A 21,937-nucleotide genomic window follows, 5' to 3' on the forward strand; every position below is an offset into this window, starting at 1 on the left:
GGAGGCTTATATACTCTTATCTGTTTGGGGAAGGGCTTTTGTTTATCATCACCCCCCAAAATGAAAATTCAAGCAACCAGTTTCAAATGTTACTCTGTATATCAAACATTTTAAATATGATTTTTTTAACCGGATAGCCCAGAGAGGTGGAGATCATGTGGAGGTAATTTAAGCCTCTCTGTGTGTGCAGCTGAGGGAAGAAGGAACCTTTGCGGCCATGAGCCCGCCACTCCCCCATGGCTTTCTATTATTATGTGGTTAGGTTTCTCTCTGAGCTAGCAATTCTCTGCATTCATGAGAAAATTTGGACTTCTCTGAAAACTGCAGAGACAGGAAAATTGGGTTCATGTGTTTGTTTTCATTATCTGGAATTGTGTATTTTCTAAATGATGATCCAAGGCCATTTGGAAATATCCCCTGGTCATTTGTTTCACCCCTTTGCCGTCTGAAAGGTGTAAACATCTGAACAACCAGGGCTCTCCCTATGAGTTTTTCAATGGGAGGCTAGTTTATTTTTTCTTTAATAGAGCTGTATTTTCTTCTGTAAGATGAGCTGAATCTGTAATGGTAAATCAGGGAATTATGGGGGGGAAAAGAGGCTTCTGCTTTCCACACCTGAATAAGGAGAAGGGGCAAGATCTTCACACTTCGAGAAGGTGTCTCATTTTGCATATACCAGTGGGTACTGCTGGGGCTAATCTTCTTTCCTTCGTGTGTACGTAGTTATCACCATAAAGCATGCCTGCAACGTATAGTTACAAAGCTTAACTTTTTTCCCTTGTAACATTGTAAAAGTATGAGAAATTATACCTTTCATGGTGCTTTATTTTTCCTTCCTCCATAAGGTTTCCAGATTTCTTTAGGGATACCTAAATTCATGAATCAGCACAGCTGGGCCGCGAGGAGGAACACTGCTATGGTACAAACATTTTTCCTGTAAAAATCTGTTTGGAAGATCCCGGACTGATGGGGATTTGTTTTATGAAAGATGTTTCCCTCAGGATTATGTGACTGGAAAGCTGATTCAAAGCATGCCTTGGTCATTTTTGCTTTTGTCTGAAAGCGTGGTTATAACATGCAAGTTTTCAACATTAAACAGTGTGTGTAGTTAATTCATACAGCAGTGATATCAGTTATGAGAACCGAGACCAATTCAACCCTCATTTCCTCCGACTGTATTTTATTGCAGAAACTGAAGGCTTTGTTTTTTGTTTTTAATGTTTGCTTCTTGAGACCACCCTCCATGAATTGCTCTTTTTTCTCCTATAAGTGCCTTTGGGATTCTCCCAGTAATTCATGGAAGAGTACGAATGTTTTTTGAAGAAACATGATTAAAATGTCACCCACTTCAGAGGCTGCCTTGATTTGGGAGGGAGTTCATATTGGGCTCTCTGCATCATCTTCGGCCCCTACCCCTTCATATACAATTTCTGTCTTCTTCTCAACTATTGCACTCCTACCAATCCTTTTTCTCCAGTGGCATGTTTCAGTCTTTTTTTTTTTTTTTTCCTTGACATTGTTTCTTCCTATTCTGTTTCTCTTGTTCCTTTCTGGTTTTCCTCCTAGCACCTTCTTCTCTCCTGGCTCTGTTCCCCGTTTATCCGCCTGGCTGTTCCCTATTCTTCCTTTGCTTCTAACCAGATTTTTAAATGATCAACTGCAAGAAATCAGCTCCCTGGAATGGACTACTCGGTGTTTCCCCAGAAGGGCTATGCAGTTCCTGCTCAAAATATATTCGCTTTATATATCGGCTTTTCCCACATCACAAAACTGGACCACAAAGGCAAAGGGAACACCCGTGAGACCCTAATTCCATCATCGTCTGTAGTGATCTTGAAATGTGCTACATCCAGCCCGAAATGAAGAGTTCATTGGCTCCTGTTCCAGAGAGAGCTTTGGTTTTGCTTGTTTACATAAGTGTTTTGTTTAATAATGATCTCAACTTGTTCTGATCCTATAATCAGTGATTCAGCAGAAAGGTTAGATTCCTTTTTAAGGATTTCCCAGATGGAAATGGAAAGTGGCCGCTCACGTTGAGAAGGTTTTACAGAGGTTTTTGGGGTTGGAGGTGAACTTCTAGGTGGAACAGGGGTGTGGGAGCCGGTGATCTCGGTAAGGGGGCGGGGGTGCCGTAGTTCAAGTGCTTGAGTCGAGAGACATTGACAGTGTTCGGGTAGCCCCAGAGAGGCAGTCAGGGAAATTAAACCCATGTTTACTTTTGGCAGCAAAAAAGAGAGACCCTCAAGACGACCAAGTATGTAGAGCTCGTTATTGTGGCAGACAACCGAGAGGTAAGAACTTTCTGAAATTTCTTGGTTGGTTTAAAAAAAAAAAAAGGGAAAAGAAAATGTTTAGCAAGTTATTACTTGCTTTATTTAACCTCATTTTCCAGGAGGCCTTAAAAGCATTGTAAACAACCCATTGAAAAAAGTGGTTTCCTGATATTATAAAGTATAAAATATTAAAAATGTATCTGGTATTACAAAATATTAGCAAGGACTGCAGAGTTGCCATGTAGCTAAGCTCTCCAAACAGGGAGAATTATTTGTGGGAAATGGCAGATGGTTTTAGAATGTATTCTAAAACACTTTTGGGAAAAGTTTAGTTTAAAAATGTCCGATATGTCCTAAACCCAAATGAATGAATGAATGAAGGCTGTAGACACAGCAGAAAAACCCTACCTTCCAAAGTAGGGCTTGATGCTGTATTAGTTTTTTTTTTCTTTTAATTAATTTTTAATTAGTTTTTTTTTAGATTATCTTCTCTGTGTTCTTTTCTTGCCTCTACTACCTATTATGAATTAGGTGACATTTTCTCCCAGACTGGCTCAAGGCATATGAATGAAACAGATTTGACAATTTCACAGGCAACTGTTCCCACTCTGGAAGTTCAGATTAGCCGGGAGAAGTGGGAATTATATTAACTTTTTATCCATTCTCTGTATTGTTTGACTTGTTGCCATGCGCTTCTATTACTTTCACTCTTTAATTTTTAAAAACAAATATAAAGGAGATTTCAGAGGAAGTTAAAATCAAGTTGATGATATGAAGAATGGCTTTGGACTGCCTTCTGGTTGTCTGTTTTCTCTATGCCAAAACATGTCACTGCCTCCATCATTTATGAGGCTGGAAAATTCACAAAAGTTACTATCTTCTGAGCACTTGGCTTGGGTGAATTTCGGGGAGTTTCAGAAAGTCCCTGGATGGGGAAATTACTCGGCAGGATGGGAGCTTACTTCACCATAAACCAGGGAGGGCCCTGGGGGATTTGCAGAGCCTGAGACTTCACATTTCCAGGAGCTAGGAAGATGAGATTTGATTGATAGTCTTGCCATTGTTAATGCTGACATTTAAAATTATTAAGTTTCAGAGGCAAGGAAAAGACCTGGAAAAAGTCAAACAACGATTAATAGAGATCGCTAATCACGTTGACAAGGTAAGTTCCTTGGGGGTAATTAGATCACTCACAGCATGTAAATGTTTGGGAATGAGGCGGAGGGAATGAAACACATCCCATCTGACTTAGGGAGGTCGGGTTCTGCCTCCGGTCCTGGGCTGGTACCCAACTTCCCCTTCCTCTGAGAATTCTTGGGGCCTGGAGCAGCTGCGGGAGATGCCACCCCACGCTGTCTGGACCTCAGTGGCCTTGGCATCCATCTCCCGCCAGGCTCTCTTCTGGCCAGGAAGGCGTTTTGACCTCCCCAGTTAGATCCAGAACCCCAGTAGGGTGCATCTGGCCCTCTTGAGAGCTCCAAGCAGGCCTCTTCCCAGGTCTCCCTGGGCAGGTCCCACAGGCGCCCTGAGGGTGAGCTCTCATTGATAAGGGACCCACGGGCTCCACAGTCCCAGGACACAGAAATCGGCTTTCGGCTCAATCAGCCGTCAGAAAATTCCTCGCCGATAACTCGGGAGGGAGCTCACCTTTGCAAAGGTGATTTCAGAGCTGGAAGAGATCCTGAAAGTCTGCTCTGACCCAGGTGTATTTGCTCACCAACGCTCCTTACGCGACCTGTTCTCAAGGAGATGGTACCATCTACGCCACCTGCCTTCAGCGACAGACCCTGCAGGGAGAGCGTCGGGCTGTTTGGTGCTGAGGGCTCTCAGCCCAGAGCATGTTGGCGTTGCCTGGAAGCTTTCAAAGGCCTTGCTGCTCGGGTGTCTGGGTGGGGCCTGGACATCAGGCTTTGTAGGCACTCCCAGGTGGTTCTCACGTGCTATGTGGCTGGCAGCCCCTGTCTGAGTGTAACCATAATTCTTAGCAATAGCCTGTCTCCTGCCTCTGAGGACAGTGGGAGAGGAAAGGGGCCCCAGCTCATTGCTGAATCTCTCATGGCCGGGATTCTCTGAAATGCTCACATTTTACACATAGCAGTTTGTGGATGCTTCACGATAGCTACGTTTCCAAACAATCCTATTGTATAATATTTAAAGTGAGTTTTCAAAGTTTTCGGGAAAATGAAAACAAAAGCCTTCCAGAGATTCAACTCCATTCTACGAGGACTTATGGGCGGTACCGAGCAGTGTGCATCAAGAATTCGAATTGTATCAGATGTGGTCCATCTGTTCAGGGAGGTCACAGCTTTGTAGGGAAGCAGACCCATAAGCCACTTAGCATGGACCAGCGTGATGGGAACCAGGTCGATGCTGTCCATCAGGTGCTATGGGGATGCAGAAGAGAATCGCTTACTTCTTCCTGGGGGTCGGGGAGGCTTTGCAGTGAGGCGATTTTGCAAGGTGAGTAAAGTTTCACCAGGAGCACAGGCGGGGAGGGCCTGGCTTGCTCCGCACGAGTCTGGACATGGCGAGTAACTCCGTCTAACTAAGCGGTGTGTGTGTGTGTGTAGCATAATTGTGTGTGTGTGTGTGCACAGCTAGGGCAGGAGCAGATGAAGCTGCAGGGGATTCAGTGGCAGGGCCCTGAATGCCCTGCGGAGCCATCTAGACCCCATCGGGATTTTATTCTGCCGTCGGTGGAGAGCAAGGTGAATGTTTTTAAGCAGGGGAGACACACAGGATCACACACAGCTGTGCCTGCAGTTACTGTGGAGGATGGAGTTACCAAAGACAAATACAGCTGGCAGGCGTCTATTGTACAGAAATTATGAAGATCTGACCCGGGGCTGGGGAAGTGGGGATGTGAGAAAGACGAGGATTTAGAGACATTTGAAGGGATGGTTCCTAATAAATGTATTGAGCAGTTGCTACGTGCCAGGCTCTAAGTGCTTTGCAGACACTCCCGGGTGGATACCAGTATTCCCATTTTTATAGCGGAGGTTTGCAGAGGCTAGTTAAGTAATCAGCACATGTTCACACAGCATTGAAAGGCAGCACCAGGAATAAGCCCTGGTCTCCTCTGCAGGAGTGTTTGACCTTGACTCTACCCGCTTACTGTGGATCCCAAGCCCTCCCTGACCGAGCAGAAACAGAGGCTGAGATGAGCAGGGGTCCCAATGAGCCCAAGTTTGGGAGGACAGGTGAACGAGGCTTCGTACCCAAAGAAGCGAGAGCGGGAGTCTCCTGGGGCACCCTGAGCAGTCAGGGATCAGGGCCTGGTGCTCAGAGAGAGGCTATGGCTGGATGGAACTTTCTGGAAGCGGGAAGAAAACACAGATGGCTGATGGCACCCTGAGATGATACCGTCCTCGTCCACCAGAACTTTTAGGCAGGTCAGACTCCCAGGCAGCCCACGCTTGCTGATATATTTTGAATAGCTACTTTTTGAAAATTAAACTTTTATCCTAAAGTCAAGTGGATGCAGGAGAATTTTTGTAAATGGCAAGTCCTTCTGGCAGGGAGGGTGAGGGATGGATCCCAGAGGTTATGCCAGAGACCGTAGGAGTCAGACATGGTTCTCAGTCTGGGCTGGGCATTAGAATGCCCTGGCAAGGTTTGTTTGTTTGTGTGTGTGTGTGTTTGTCTATATGTTTGTTTTCAAAATGCTGATTCCAAGTCTCAATCCAGGGACTCTGGTTTGATTGGCCTGGGTGGGGCCTTGGGCGAGTACATTCCAGACGCCTCCAGTGAGATGGGACAACATCCAGATGAAAACAAAGAATTCAAGTACTTCTTAGGCCTTGGAAGTAAACAGAAACCATGAACAATATTAAACTCGGGCTGGTAACTGCTGAAATCCTATTTTAAGGTGATGTGCTTGGTCTTCCATGTTTGTGTTTCTTTACCTATTATTCTGTATTATATCTTGCTTCAGTTTGCAAAACCAGAAATGAGCAACTGGGGGTTTGGTAATAATCTGCCCTGGTAATTAAAGAACAATATATCTGAGAAAAGTCCTGACAGACTCGGTGGAGTTCACCCGCCTGCCTGTTCTTGTGTTTCTGGCAAGGAGAAAGCTGAATTGCTGAGCGCACATATGTGTCTGTCCCCAGCAGACCCTGAAGGCCCGCTGGGGGTACCCAGGCTCCTTGGGACGTTCTGTTCACCCAAGTCTACTAACTGATGGGCCCTGGGCTCTAGCAAGTGTGCCAAAGTTGAGTTTTGCAACTACAAGTGGGAGCTTCTTGGCTTAAAAAACAATGACTGTTCCAGTGGCAACTTCCTCATTTGCGGAAATCTTGGCTCTTCTTAGCTATTCTTAACTAATAACTGCTTGGCCGGCTGCACTGGCTTGAAGGGAAGAGGGAGAAGCACATCCCGGACTGAGAGTCCGAGAAGTGATTTAGGGACAGAGGTGACATTCAGAAACGTTCAGGCAATTCCCCTGTGTGTGAAACACGGAGAGTGTGTCCGACGCTGTACTGGCAGACAAACCCTTTACATGGGAAGTAAGACATTCCCCCAGGCCCCAGTTACACTGCAGGGCGGGAGCGGCGGGGTGTGTGGCTGCCCAGTTAAGTGATAGCCTCTCTGGCTTCTCCCCTCCAATCTGTCCTGCTTCTTACTCATGACGAAGTTAGCAACAGCTGCGCATCCGTTCAGGCTGCACCTCTGTGACCTACTTCTGAAGGACTCATCTTCCGTGCATTTAACTTCAGGTATTTTCCCTCTTGTGTGAGTCCTCGTGCCCCCCGCTCAAACCAGTTGCCTGAGGGGTGCACATTCCCGTGTTGGACCCCAGCAGACCACCCTGTAATCCTACCCATGTTTTCTCAGATCCGCTTCCTCTAGAAAGCCTTCTTTGAGCCCTCAAGCCCAGCATCCCCTGAACTTCTGTTTGCACCCTTCTTGGCAGTTCACTCGATTGGCATTTACTGGAATAATGGCTAAGTATCCCCTGCCTTGAGCCTCTTGCTGACCTCTGAGCATTTGGGAGCCAAGGGCAAGGGTAACCTAACCCTTGCTCTTTGTGCCAGTGCCAAGCCTAGCATACAGCCAGATACTTGCCGCAGCTATGTTAATGGGTGAATCACTTCAGCTGGTCTTGGACGGTGTCCACATGCATCCTGGGAGCCATAGGCCAGGCAGGCAGCTGCCAAGCTCCATTTGTACTTCTCTCTGGGCCTGGGGTCGCAATGGATCATCTTGGAAGGGAATCTCAGTACTCGCCCTTACCTGGCGGGGTTACTTAGTGGTTTAGAACCTGGGCACCAGCCTGCCTATGCTTAAACCCGGCTATGCCAGTCATGTCTCGAGTGGTCTACCTGGTCCCTCCTTGTCTCAACGTCCTTGACCGTAACACAGAAATAATAATAGTTCGTAAGTCTCAGAGTGTTCTGAGGACTGAGAGAGCTACGGCCTGGAAAGCACGTGGCACTGTGCCTAGGACGTTGGAAATGCTCATTAGGTGTTAGCTGTGGTCATTGTTATTAGGAAGAACCAAAAGGAAGCCATCGGCAGAGCCCTGGGAAGAGCATCCCAACAGGCAGCAATGGGATACTGTGATGACATGATGTGAGTTTAGCATATGCGACAGTTAATCAATAGCACCAGTTTCGAGAGGAGGGACTGTATTTTATGCTTCTAGATATGAAATCTGTTCTGTGATTTGAGAGAGCTAATAAATGGAAACTACAACCCATTATTATTATGAAAAGACCCTTGATTAGTAAGCCCCCAAGCCAGCTCTGAGAAATGATGACAGTTAGACCTTGACAGACCTTAGTGACCACTTCCATATGACACTCTCCAGAGGCAAACATAGTGTCCCCAGCACAGATGACGACCCTGCAGCCCACACGGGGCATCTGACCCTGAGGATGTCACTTGGCAGGCTGGTGTGGACGTCGGCACTGGATCACCTGCGTTTCTGCCTCTGATCACTGTTGTCTGTGACACAGCCGAAAGTGTAAGCTCTCCAGTGCAGCACAGCAGCCAGGCGTGTGCGTTCAGAGTCCAGATGGGGCCAGGACCTTGATTTTGCCTGGAAAGCCTGGGCTGGGAGCTCGCAAGTGGATACCACAGGCCAAGCAATTCTTGATTAAAAACAAGCTGTCAGGCAGCATTTAGGTCGTATAATTGTCTCATTAACTTATTAATGTAGTGCCCATAATTGTTATCTGCTTGAAACCAACTTGGACCGCTGTGATCAGTTTAGACTCTGTGATGTAGTCTGTGCTTTAGTCACATTCTTCTGCTAACCTAATGCTCACCAGATGACTAGGGAGAGATCAGCAAGGGAAAAGATGAACCTGCCTTTTGTGGGTCAGAACCCGGGGTCAGTGCTGAGCCTCATGGAGTTTATTGCCCTTGAGCTCAGCACGTTGGAATGGGGCTTAACTATCAGATGCGGAGCTTCTGTGATTTTTGTTATTTGTTGGCTCCGAGGCTTCTAGCAACTAAGAATAGGACCTGCTCCCATCTGGAGCTTGACTGTAGCTGCCACATCTTCCTCCTTGGCTGCCTGGAGTATCAGAAGATGAAGATGTTTGTGCCCTGCCTTACACACTGCAGGCTCTGGAAGAGTATACAGCCAGCCAGATGAGTCCCACCTCCTTACCCCCGGACCCTGAGCAAAGAGCCGTCTCCGTGTCTGTGTGATCCCATGGGGGTAGCAAGGCAGTCGGGGGCAATGGGGAGTTCTTACCTCTACCCTGACCCCTCATCCTGCCCTAGTAAGCTCGTCTGGGACAAAACTATCCCATAGACATCAGAAGAGTTGCTCTACCTGCTTCCAACCCAAGATGATCTGTTTGTGGATAAAGGGCTGTAGGTTGAAGTCAGGACACAGAAAGATGGGGGGGCAGAAAAGCAAGAAGACTTGAAGTGAGTGGTATGCCTGAAAAAAGAGGAATTTCCTTTACCAGATCTTTCCCATGACGCTGTTGGTGAGCTGGCTGTGGGAAGAATGGTCCTCAAAGTTCCTGAAGAAAGGTTCTGTGTATGCCTTTATCATCCTGCAAGATATTTATCTGTTCATTCAATTAAAACCTTCTGGGTCAATTATAGGTGACAGAATATGATAGGGTCAGCAAAATCTGAGTCTTTGCTGAAAAACTTAATACAGATTCATTTTCAGTAACTCATAGGTAGAACATTTCTCTTAAAATGAACAAATTACTGCGCTTGGCAGAGTGTCTGAAAGATCTTAATTCACTTACTGTTTTTCTTGCAGTAGATACGAACTGGCAGTCTTTAGCTGTAATGTAACGACTTTAGCAATAATAACACATCTATACGCCTATTTCAAATGACCAGTGAATCGGTTGAAATGCGTGCTTCCCTACAAATGAGGGCAGACATCAAAAAGGCTGGTAATTCTAACATCTAATTGGTCACCCACATTTGAGCACCCAGTTAGCTCATCACCTTGCATCAGACACTGAAAATATTCCTTCAATTCTAATGCCACGGGAACAAGGGAGCACAGAGAGATTTTTCATGTCACGGCGATGAAGTTCAGAACTTGCCAATCTGTTCTACTCGGCATGGTAAGTTCTCATTAACGTGAGCCCCCAGGGATGCCCGTCTTCTGTCTCCCTCAGTTTTACAGACCGCTGAACATTCGAATCGTGTTGGTGGGCGTAGAGGTGTGGAATGACATCGACAAATGCTCCATAAGTCAGGACCCATTCACGAGCCTCCACGAGTTTCTGGACTGGAGAAAGATGAAGCTTCTACCTCGCAAATCCCATGACAACGCACAGCTTATCAGGTAAGGCATCTGTTGTCTCTCCTTTGCTTAAAATAAAAGAGCGATCTCAGCCCACACTGCGGGGGCGGGGTGGGGGGAGGGGGAGGCCATCTCGATTGAAATTGGGGGCTGTTGGAAAAGTCTTTGCATACCCTGGGAAAACTATCCCTCTGGCTGATGTCTTATTTTCTTCGTCTAACACCTGGACATTTCCTCTATGCAACTGTTTCTAGGCTTAGTCTTTTTTTTTTCCTCTCTTTTTTGGCGGCACCGCGCAGCATGCGGGATCTTAGTTCAATCCCCGACCAGGCATTGAACCCGCGCCCCCTGCAGTGGAAGCGTGGAGTCTTAACCACTGGACCGCCAGGGAAGTCCCAAGTCTTTTTTTTTTTTTTTAATACTATTAATCCATGAAGGTTTTTATTATGACTTCTCAAATTTAATTTACAGATTATATGTGTCATAAAGACAATCGAAATAACATTTTGATAGTCACAAATACTTTTCTTTTTTTCATGTTTTTCTCTCGTTTGTATTTATTTATTTATTGACCTTTTCATTTCTTTTTTTTTCAATTTTTATTTTATATTGGAGTGTAGTTGATTAACAATGTTGTGTTAGTGTCAGGTGTACAGCAAAGGGATGCAGTTATACATATACGTGTATCTATTCTTTTCTGAATTCTTTTCCCATTTAAGTTATTACAGAATATTGAGCAGAGTTCCCTGTGCTATACAGTAGGTCCTTGTTGGTTATCTGTTTTAAATATAGTGGCGTGTATATGTCAATCCCTAACTCCCAATTTATCCCTTCCTCTAGGCTTAGTCTTGATATAAAGTTGTCCTGAGTAGTATATTTTTTAAAAGCTCATTTTCTGTCATTATTAGTGAAAAATATTTATGCAAGATCTGAAGGCAGTACATTAGGGTGATCATTGTCAGCTGCCTGGAGAAAGAAAATCTTTATTCCTCCTGTTTTGCCGTTACTCTTGGTTTTCTAGATCAGAGAATACCAGCAGTGTCGCAGATTAACCTTGTGTTCTGTTGTTCAATCAATGTGTATTGAGCACGAACGAGGAACAAAACATGTTTTAGGGGCTTTGAACATAATGGTGACCAACATTGTAAACCTCCCCACTTTTGGGAGTCTCCAGTTTACTGGGAGAAGACAATAATAAACAAAGACATTTCAGAGCGTGATAAGGGTCGTGAAGATAATAAAATGAGGGAAAGCACACCTATAATATAATATAATACATTGGTAACATGTTACAGACACCTTTATATTTAAACAAAAAATATCATAATCTAATCTGGTATGGAGTAGGTTTTTCCTAAACTGAACAGCTTTTTATTAAAATTCTTAAACAGTTTATGCCATTATTATGTTCTCATGTAGCTCACATCACTGAATTGAAAGCTTTAGGGTCAGAGACACTTTTCTTTGACAGATTGGATCTAGTTTACTGAACATTTATGGGACGCTGAAAAGCAGTCCTACCCTAACCTCACTTTCGAAAAGGCCTACATCTGAACTGAGGCTGTTGGCATTCCCTGATAATTTACTTTGGCCATTTCATAGGGTTGTTTTTTTTTCCCACCCTGGATATTTGTGGTTGCCTCATATTTTATGCATTGATTAATCCTGAACTACTAAAAATAGAGTCAGAGTGTTTTGTTTTGATATTTTTCCCCCAAATGGAGTCTGTCCAACTTGAACATCTGGAAGTAAATTAGCCTCTTATATAACATTATTTTTATATATATAGGTATAATTGTATCTGTTAAAATGGTCTATATAGATGTAAATATAAAAACTGCAATCACTACTACTGTACATTTGCGTGTAATAGGATGGCTGGTTGGCTGGATGGATAGATGGATGATTGGATACATACATACATACATAGGTGAGGTTATATTTTGTATATACTTATCCCATTTCATCCAATTGAGCACTGCTAAATATCTAACTTTTCAAATAATATGTGTAATATCTATATATGTACATGGCCAAGATAACATGGGTAAGTCATTTTTTCCCTTAAAGGAGATTCAACAAATACAGTGTTTAATTTTTAATGCATGAGGTTGGAATTAATAGCATTGCATTAAAGAGGCCTTGATGTCATTACTCATTGATTAAGATTCCATATAGGGGAAAAGCCACACCTAAGCCATGAGCTCCCCTTCCGGAAGCTTCCTCCTCGGGTGCCAAGGCTTTGTGGGTGCTAACTTCTACACTAACTCCAGAGGGTCAATCATTTTTCTGCCAATTTCCCTTTGCAAGCTATATTAGCAGGACATTTTGGAAGAGTTTGGGTTTCTGGCCTAATTGTGATGTTACCCAGGAAAGCAAACTTCAGCTGCAACAGAAAATCTAGTAAAGCATCTAATGCCTTTCATTTGTTAACAGTGATTCTCTGTGACTCTTTTCAGCCCTAACATCAGCAGACATTGTTTAAAAGGAAAAGCTCCCCGCCCAGTTCATTGGAAAATAGCAGGATACAACTTATAAATATATAACTCGTGACTAGTTGTCATCCTGAGTCTTGAAAACAAAAATCTGAAAGGATTAGGAGACGATGGTGAACTGGAAGATAAATTTTAGAAGAACCAAAGATAAAAATCACCTGTAAACATACTCTCATGCAGCTATTTTCGTCTTTGCGTATGCTTGTGCAGTTTTCCTGTTGGAATGTAGGAATGTCCAACAGAATTTCAAATATTAGAAAATGTCCTTATACTGATTTAAGAAAGTCCTTTCTTTTCTTTCTAGTGGAGTTTATTTCCAAGGGACCACCATCGGCATGGCGCCCATCATGAGCATGTGCACGGCAGAACAGTCCGGGGGAATCGTCATGGTAAGCCAGGGGCGCCAAGAATCCGACAGCGATGTCCAGACCTAATTCTCTTGATGATTTCCCAGGAAATGTCTACTTTCATCAGACTTTGTAAAATTAGGTCCTTTTCTTTAATGCTTCTTAGATATAATTCTACCCTTTTTCTAGCTCTGCTTATGATCTTCCGTACCCGACAGTACTCTAGGGACTGTTTATAAAACACATCAAGCTGCACACAGGAAGGCTGAGTGTGTAAAAACAGCTCAGTGAAAGCTAGTCCACACCTTTTGCGGAGAAAAAGTTTCAAGGGGGATTTTGATCCACCCGTCTCCATCCAGGAATTCCTCCCAGCATTGGGATGAGCCAGGTCACTGGGGTTGCCCTCATCACTCAGCTTCTGGGATGGGCTGTGATCTCACCAAATATTGCCGTTAGAATGGCTTTCTGATGGTTCTCCCTCCAGGCACGATAGCCAAAAGTCTGAGGTTTTTAACTATTTACCGCTGGAAATGCTTGACATACCTCCTAGCCAGTGTCCAAGTTGTCTTTATACTAACCTTATTCTTGGAAGGCAGAGACCTAGGTTTATTGCTTTACAAGGATCATTTTGTCATATTATATATGTCTGTAAAAGGAAATAGAATGGGGAGACTATTGGGGACTTGTTTCTTATGAATTGAAGAGGGAGGTAACTTTGACAGGTTCCCCTTCATCAGGTAACTAAAGGAAAGGTTTTCATCCCATGCTGTCACTGTCCCTGATGGGAAAACATAGTGTCCCCTTTGCACCAGCCCTCAGATAGGGAGTGTCCTCGGAGACCATTCCACCATCTCTGTTAAACAAACAGAAGCTTGCCCTTCCAAGAAACCATGAATTCCTCCACATTTTTCAAACAGAACATTTGTGAATATTCCATTGTATTAAAGGGCTGAAGGAATAATGTTCTGCTGACTTTTATTTGCTCTCCACATACTGCCCACTCTAATCTTCTTAGTGAATATCCACAATGAATATTTTCCTCTTCTCTGGGTGGCGCTGGTAATTAACATAAACATTCACTAAATGTATAAGGAGGCTGTTTGGAGGGATGGCACCCACCCAGTGGACTTCTGGCTTAAACGGGCTGCCCTCTGGTTCCCTTTGAACCTGGAAGCCTTCCAGTGATCTCCACCATGGAAGTCACTGGAAAGTTTGGGTTTTGTTGGTGCCAGGTTCATTTCAAGTCAGATCCCAATGGTCTTTTTACAGAGCAGCCTGTAAAGTTTTAAGAGGGAATCATTTTCTGTTTCATGGTTCCATGGTCCATCGCTACTGACTTTGCCACTTAAAATTGGCGTAAATATTTTTTAGAGCTGAAACTGAATTCCTTATAAGTATGGCAGGTTCTACAGCTGTGGAGTGTTCAGAGGTTCTTATAACCAATCTGATGGTATTAAGCAACTTTTTTAAGTTCACGTCCTTTATTCCGTTTCCATGCAAGCATTTGGTCAAGATTCCTTCTTTAAAAGGAGACAGGGAAGCCTATTTAAAGAAAAAAAAAAAAAGATAAAAATGAATGTGGGGAAATAGAAGCAGATGTAGGTACTGCAGTAGGAATCAAGTCAAGACCAAAGTTAATCAATAAGAAATATGTTTGATGGGCCGGCCAGCAGTAAAGACCATCCTTAGGCTCACTCTTTGTTTACTCCACATAGAAGAGAAGCATCACGTAGGTTGAAAGTCCACAGGTCCTTTAGTTTCTATAAAATTCATGAGATCAACACAATCAATATCTTGACCAGATCTAAAACGTCTAGACTTTCTCCTATTGTGTCTCTAAAGTTGAATTCATGGGTGTTACATACGACTGTGCCTCTTTCAAGGACTCACAAATCTAAGAGGAAGGAAATCATGTCGCAAGGAAGCAGGAATCCTAATCACACTGAAAATTTGAGTTCTGTACTGTTTCTCTATTTGTCCAAGATAGAACAGATCATTAATTTTAGTCACTTCAAGCCGTGCCTTTGTATCTAACTGGACTAAAATAGTCTGGGTTTGGAGATAATGCCAGAAATAAAGAAACAGGTTTTTGTCTTATTAGAAATATGAACTGTTTATCGGGGTCTCTTAAGAGACATTCTGTGTATAATCACCTATGCGTGAAAGAATGTGAAACAATTAGGCAATTCAAGACAAAACCAAGATATTCAGTGATACAAAAAAATCTGATGAAGAGTCATTTTTTAAGGATAAATTCCTTGAATTTTTGTGCCAAAGCATGCTAAATTCAGCCCTCAGCATTCTTAGATTGAAGAAAATCGATTTCCTGAAACATGTTTTTGAAGCTTCCTACAACAGGAAACTAAAATCTAAACAAAGTAATTTATTAGGAATTTCATCTATTCTAAGAATAACTTGGTTCCTTGACATGCCACTCTTTTCTTAGCCTGAGGGCCGGTGAGAAAGGCAGCTACAGCTGTAACCGCCAACAAGCCCATAAAATCTTATATGAACACACCTATATCAAGAGGCCCCACAAAGATTGTCTGTATCAGGAATAATGCGTTCTCTAAAGCACAGTGTCACTGTTTCCTGGAAACCTCTTGGGTAGCCTCTTATCTCCTTCCTGGGTAGCACAAAGCAGGATTCAATGTTACCTTCATTACTCTGTGGTGTGCAGGCCCTTGCAGAAATACCAATCATGGGCACCATTTCTGCAAATCAACTAATTTTAGTTTGTTAAAGTTGAGTAATGATATTTTAAAAATTAATTTCTAATATCTCTTTAGCCAAGCCATGCATGCACTCCACTAAGGTAGGGGTGGCCAAGCAGTGCTTGCTGGGTGGAGAACCCGCCTTCCAAAATCAAGCAAAAGGTTGAGTGAACTCCCAAGAGCAAAAGTCAGAGAGTCAGGATGCCTCCATCCATTTCCAAAGTCTACCTGACAAAACAAAGGGCCAGCAAGAGTAAGGCATAACTGGATTACAATCTTAGTCTAATGAGTTTTCAAACAGATTACTCAATGTCGTTAGCTTTTATGGTGAATTCTTACGAATTTTCCAAGTATCCTTCTCTACCAAGTAGACAGCAAGAGGCATACTCAGTAACAATTGCTCAGATCTTATTTAGACTGTTCAAAGTATGCTTCCCCTAACGACTTTATACCAGCATCATCTCAATCAAGGATAAAACGGTACTTTCATTACCCATGAAGGAACGAGCTGCTTCTTCCTATGATACAGGACAACTTTTTGCTTCATTCAATAGAATGGTGTCTTGTGAGAGATTGTAGGAAGCGAGAGGGAAATGATTGCCTTGATTATTTCATGTAAAGACACAAGGAACCCTACATGTATTCATGAGGAATGCATTCCTCAGCAGAGGGGACCCCAAACTAGTTGAATAAAATAGATCAAATCTTTTTTTAAGTTTGAACTATATAATGGGGCTCTATCTTGGTTCCTTATAGGAGATTGGACTCCATTAAATGTTTATAAAAGATAAACATCTGGGGGGTGGCTGGGAAAGAGGCCAAAAAGATGTGAACTATACATTGTGCTCTTGTATTTTCTTTGAGGACCATTCAGACAGTCCCCTTGGCGCGGCTGTGACCCTGGCCCATGAACTGGGACACAATTTCGGGATGAACCATGACACCCTGGAGAGGGGCTGTAGCTGCAGAACGGCTGCCGACAAAGGAGGCTGCATCATGAACCCCTCAACCGGGCAAGTACTGATGCTTCCAGCTGCTCTGAGAGTCAGGATGCAGCTTGAAATATGTATTGGGAAACAGCTGGGCAAAGAGCTCCCTGGTTTTCTGGCCAGAGCGCCCATGGAAGCTTCCCGAAAGAAATTCCGTGGACTGTGCTTCCCTGAGAGAAGCACCCAGATTGCAGAGCACAGGGCGTGAGGCCTGAGTGCCTCCCTGAGAAGTCGTGGGCACGGATCCTGCCTTTGTTCAGAGATCGTGAATTACCCTACAATCCCAGCACGTGGTTTTGATTCGCACCTACAGCTCCGTCTGGGCGTGGTTAGATGGGTCCCGTGTGGGGACGTGCGTCTTCCCTCTGGGTTGGCCCTGGGGCGGAGCTGAAATGTGTCAGTAGCTTGGGGATTTGTAGGGTCCCCGCCTCTAATACCACATCCCCTTCTCAGATCTTAAAGGTTTAAATGATGAGACTTTTCCTTTTCAGTAAATTATGTCATTCTTCCTCATTTCATGCCTTTCTGAAACGCTAGACTTGATTCACCCAGAAAAAAAGGAAGACAGTTTCATTACTGCAGCATTCAGAGGGGGTAGAAATAGATGCAACTTGGAGTGATTACAGATTATGATGTGTCCCTACACCTCTACGGGCCCCTCCCAAACTAGAATGTTGTGCTAACGTAGGAAGATTTTCACTAGTGAAGGAGAACACGGACTTGTTATGATGCCGGCTTCTTTTTAATACCTTGAGACCTTCCCGGTGCTTATCTTTACGGCACTTCCTAGGCCAAGTCTGCTCTCTGGGTTTGCTGAAAGGAAGCTCTGGGAGCAAGAAGCAAGCGCGGACGGGCAGCCCGAAGGCTGGCCTCTGCGAAGTCGCGGTGTACGCGGCGGGCGGGGCACCTGCTTAAAGAGGATGAAAAGTGCCGGAAGAGGGATGGATTGTTACAGAACGTGGTTATGCTTTTACAGCCAGTAGCCTCGTGGGCCTCCTCTTGAATGGCCTGTAGGGCAGAACTTCATGGCTCACATCATGGCATTTCACGTGAGCTGGTCGTTAAGGCGTCTTTTCCCAGCAAGGCACTGCTTCTCCGGTCCATCACCACCATTAGCACAAAGCCTTCAGGTGTGCATTGTTTTTGCCTGAGGTTCTGTCTTAAGCACAATTCCGGGGCCTCACCAAGACCTAGTAGAGGAACTTGCTCTCTGAGGCTGTGATGACAGAAGCCGAGAACCTGAGCAGGAAGTGTAAGTATCTTAGGCCCGACACCAACAGGAAGTGAAACGTTGCAAAACTCAATGCGGGGAGCTTCCCCAAAGGGAGGCACGTTGCTCCCAGAAGTAGCGTGCTCCTGGTCATTTAAACTCCCCGGGCAGGGGCAGAATAGCTGCTTGTTGGGTAATTGGGGCAAAGAATCCCTTCTTAGTGGGTGAGGTTGGGCCAGGGCCTGTGGGTGTCCTCTGTTTCCAATATTCCGCCAGCCCAGATAGGGTCCAGAATCTCTGGGGAGGAGATTGGCAGGAAGGTGACGTGAAACTGAGTGGTCTTCATGCTTTCTCATTCTTGATGAGCCCCAAGTGGCCACGGAAAATTCACTCTGTGCTTAATCTCCCTGATTATTAAGTAGGCACAAACACACCAGCCTATATGCCTCCAAAAGTGGTTCTCAAAGACTAAGAAGATTGGATTGTTAATATTGTTAATGTTTCAGAACTCTTGATGAAAGAGACGAATAGAAGAGAGGAAAATCTAGATTGGGGATACTACACTGGGATTGAAGAGACCTGATAGCCTCAATTCTGACACTAGTTGTTTTTGGTAAAACAAGCAAATTAGTAACCCCTCTGGCTCTTATGTTTTTATCAGTAAAATGAGTGAGTTAGTCTTTATTTTTCCTTCCTTCCTTCCTTCTGTCCTTCCTTCCATCCATCCATCCATCCGTCTATTCATTATTCATTTCATCTGTCCTTCCACCCATCCGTCCATCTATCCATCTTTTCAACATTCCATCCATCCATCCATCCATTCATCCACCTATTCTTTCACTTGTTTGTTCACACATTAAACAAATACTTTGACCCCTGTGTTTGCTGTTGTGGAGAATGCACAGATGAGGAAGACCCTACAGCCCTAAGAGTCCTTCAATTCTGGAGGCACAATAGCAAGGCATTGCTTTCTGGTACTCTCTGTAATTTTGTGCAAATCCCTTCAAATTGGAAAGTCTTCATGGCAGCGTTTAAGAATTGCAAGCCAAATTACCCTGGAGATATTTGAAAATCATAGGTAGAAATGGTATTGTTAAGAGCTCAGCAAATCATTTAAAAAGCTTTTTTTTTTTCTTACCAGGAGTTTGCTAATAGCCTTTCCTTGATTTATACCTTATTAGCGATTTCTGAGTTTCCTCTTTTGCTGAGCTTGTGCTTTCGTGTAAATCTTTTCTATTTGGTTCTCATTTATGATCCCACATTCCTGTCCAGAGGGTGGTGGTTTTAATTTTCTCAGATGGAAAGAAACTTCCTAAGCAAGTGGGTGAATTAATCACAAAAGCCCACAGTAAGGAGGAGGTCAAGCTGTTCCGGCCATCTCAGTCATCCATCACCCATTTTAGAATTTCCAGGCTGCTTTTAATCTCCAGTATTATCTCGACGTGGTCGTTCTCTTACCTCTTAGAGTCCCCACGAGAGTGGAAGAGTGGATTAAATGAGATCATATGTCTTTGTAAATTGTAAATCACTCCACAAATATATGGAGGTATTATTATTATTATTTAGCTTACAGGGACCTTGGAACCATTGAAGAGTTAAAGGCTTTTTTTTTTTTTCAGAATTCCTGCTCATAGTTGCTGGAAAGCACTTCTAGTGCCATGTAAGTGCCCGTGGTTTCTGTGTGAATGGCTCATTTTCAACTGGCCCACACCCGAACCTTCCTCCCAACTTCCTCCCCACTGCTGATTCAGACATGAGTGGCAAATGTTAGAAATGTGATTTACGTATCAGCCCCAAAGGTGACTTGCAAAGAGATGAATCAGGGACTGCTTTCATGATACGAAAGTCTCCCAGAATCGAAAAGAACCATGTATTGCAGATGGTTTAAAGGAAAGAAATGCATCCCTTAATACCCCTTGTTTATTCTTTATCAAAACATTCCAGAATCCTAACCCTGAAATTTCACCAACTGCCATCGTTGACGAATTGGACCCAAAGGCCTAAAAGTACGAGGATGGAGGAGAATTCTTTTAAACATGGGTGTCATGACTTCAGTTGCATGTTACAGGAATAGTTGGAGGGGGTGTCCTTACAGGTTGTATCATTAATTACTGCAAGTCTTTGAGTGTGTGTGAGAGTGTGTTTTATGTCTTTGGATAGTTAACATTAAGACCTGTCTTGGAAATTACTCCTTGGCAAAAGCAATATCTGGGGATTCGTGTGGGAGTTTGAACTCAGTTGAGTCCATCCATTGATGAGCTTCTTGGAGCATTTGGTCTTAAAGGGGTTGAGGACTAAATATGCCACATTTATGGGAGTAAGAAAAACGTGAATAATTTGAGCACTTAGGGAAAAGAATATTTACTATAATAGTAAATGTCACTTCTTAGAGTAGAAGAAAAAGGCAGTATTAACATTCAAAAACTACTCTCAGAGCTCCCTTTTATTTTTTTGCGGAAAGTTTTCTGTTACAGTGAGAGTTGGAGTCAAAGAGCCATCTCTTGAGGGGATGCAGCTGGATCGGAAACCCACGGTAACTCGGCTCCTGCAATGTGCCACCTGCTTTGATAGATGTTGGAGTTATTTCAGCCACAAACAGGACAGACCCTTTTCTTGCCCTCATGGAACTTGCGTTCTTGTGGGGAAGACAGTCTGGAAAAACAGTAAATCAAAAACTGCAGGTTGGAAGAAGTGCTATGAAGGAAGAAAAGGAAGAGGATAGAAAGGAGACACGTGGGCTGGGGGACCCGACGTTAATTAGTGGCTTGGGGGAGACCTCTCTGTGGAGATGACGTTTAAGCCAAGACCAACAGGAAGAGAGGGATGGAGAGCCTGCAGAGATGGAAGGACGTGGGCTTGGGCAGGGGGGACACCATGAAGAGGGAAAGCATCGCTGACGGGAAGCCAGTGGCTGGTGGGGCTGGATCGGAATGGGATGGGGCTGGAGGGAAGTGGTGCTGATGCCACTGGAGAGCAAGGAGGGGCCAGAGCACGCAAAGCCCACGCCGCGGTAGGAACATGGATTCGTCTCCAGGGCAGGGAACCATCATTGGAGGGTTTTAGGCGGGACAGTAACATGATTTGCGTTTTCTTTTAAGAATTCTTCACTTTTAAGAAGATGGCGTAGCATCTGAGCTATTGTAGTTTGCCAAATTAAGGGGTTTACTGTCTGTAAAAAATAGGGGGGAGCTTCTTGTTAAAAAAGAAATGGTATGTAAACTCTCGTTTTATTTTAGTGTAATTAACAGGCACTTGGAATCCGTTAAGAAGGAGCCTGCACTAGCATCCCGGGGGGCGGATCGCACCACAGCTTCACCCGCTCACCTCAGCAGTCTTGTAGACTTGATGTCAAAGATTCTCTTCTGTTTAGGATTTCACTTTGCTTTTCCTCTAGTAAGATTCTTTAAGGGCTCTACTTCAACAGCCACAAAAGAGCACTTCCACACTCTGTATATCTGAAGAGATATATACAGATCTATATATCTGGTATGTCTGAAGGGAGTTGGTGCCATAGTTTTCATGCTGATACTAAGATTCAGAGCTCAGGGCTGTTTGGGTTTTGTTTAATCCAGACTGGCAAACGGCTCTCAAGCAAAGAATGTGCTGCCTGGCTGCCAAGGGACAGTGGAGGGTAGTGCATTGAGCGCCCTGGAGAACGTGGGCCGAGAAAATAAGCAAACGAGGGTTACCGCTTGCTCACGAGGGGTGTAGATAATTTACATTCAGCTGAGGTTGGGCATTCAGGAATAACATCTACAACTAGATCAGATAACCACGTTCAAGGTGAAAGCATTGCCATTCCACTTCCTCAGCAGTGTGGATAATTGGCTCATTCGATTCCGTAGAATTCAATTCAGGAAACATTCATTGCATACCTCCCTGCTGCACAGCTGTCTGGACGTGGATCACAGCTGGATAGCCTCCACCCAAGTTCAACCTTCTCTCAGGAAAGCTGAGAGGACACAGGCCCTGCCTCCACCTCAGGAAACAGGGCTGGGTGACCAATTATAGCAAAACCACTCATTTACTCAGCTCGTATTTACTGGGTACCTGTGTGCCAGATTCCAAGGAGCAGAGCGGGGCCACAGACACAAAAGGCAGGAACCTCGATTTCTAGGCCCTTGTATTGTGGTAGGGATCCCAGGCAAGTAAACTGGTGATTACAGACTGGAAGCTC

The 21,937-nt window shown here is 44.2% G+C and overlaps 1 protein-coding gene across 1 annotated transcript in view; it reads left to right on the forward strand.

Moving 5' to 3' along the window:
* ADAM12 (ADAM metallopeptidase domain 12) overlaps positions 1 to 21,937 on the forward strand; it is a 390,595-nt gene that overhangs the window by 292,867 nt on the left and 75,791 nt on the right. The window contains exons 7-11 of the mRNA XM_061183918.1: positions 2,226 to 2,291; positions 3,364 to 3,435; positions 9,878 to 10,047; positions 12,805 to 12,889; positions 16,426 to 16,574. Of these exons, the coding sequence (XP_061039901.1) occupies positions 2,226 to 2,291; positions 3,364 to 3,435; positions 9,878 to 10,047; positions 12,805 to 12,889; positions 16,426 to 16,574 (542 nt within the window). The remainder of the gene's footprint in view (positions 1 to 2,225; positions 2,292 to 3,363; positions 3,436 to 9,877; positions 10,048 to 12,804; positions 12,890 to 16,425; positions 16,575 to 21,937) is intronic.

Source organism: Eubalaena glacialis, chromosome 1, assembly GCF_028564815.1.
Source record: "Eubalaena glacialis isolate mEubGla1 chromosome 1, mEubGla1.1.hap2.+ XY, whole genome shotgun sequence".
In the NCBI taxonomy this organism is placed as follows: Eukaryota; Metazoa; Chordata; class Mammalia; order Artiodactyla; family Balaenidae; genus Eubalaena; species Eubalaena glacialis.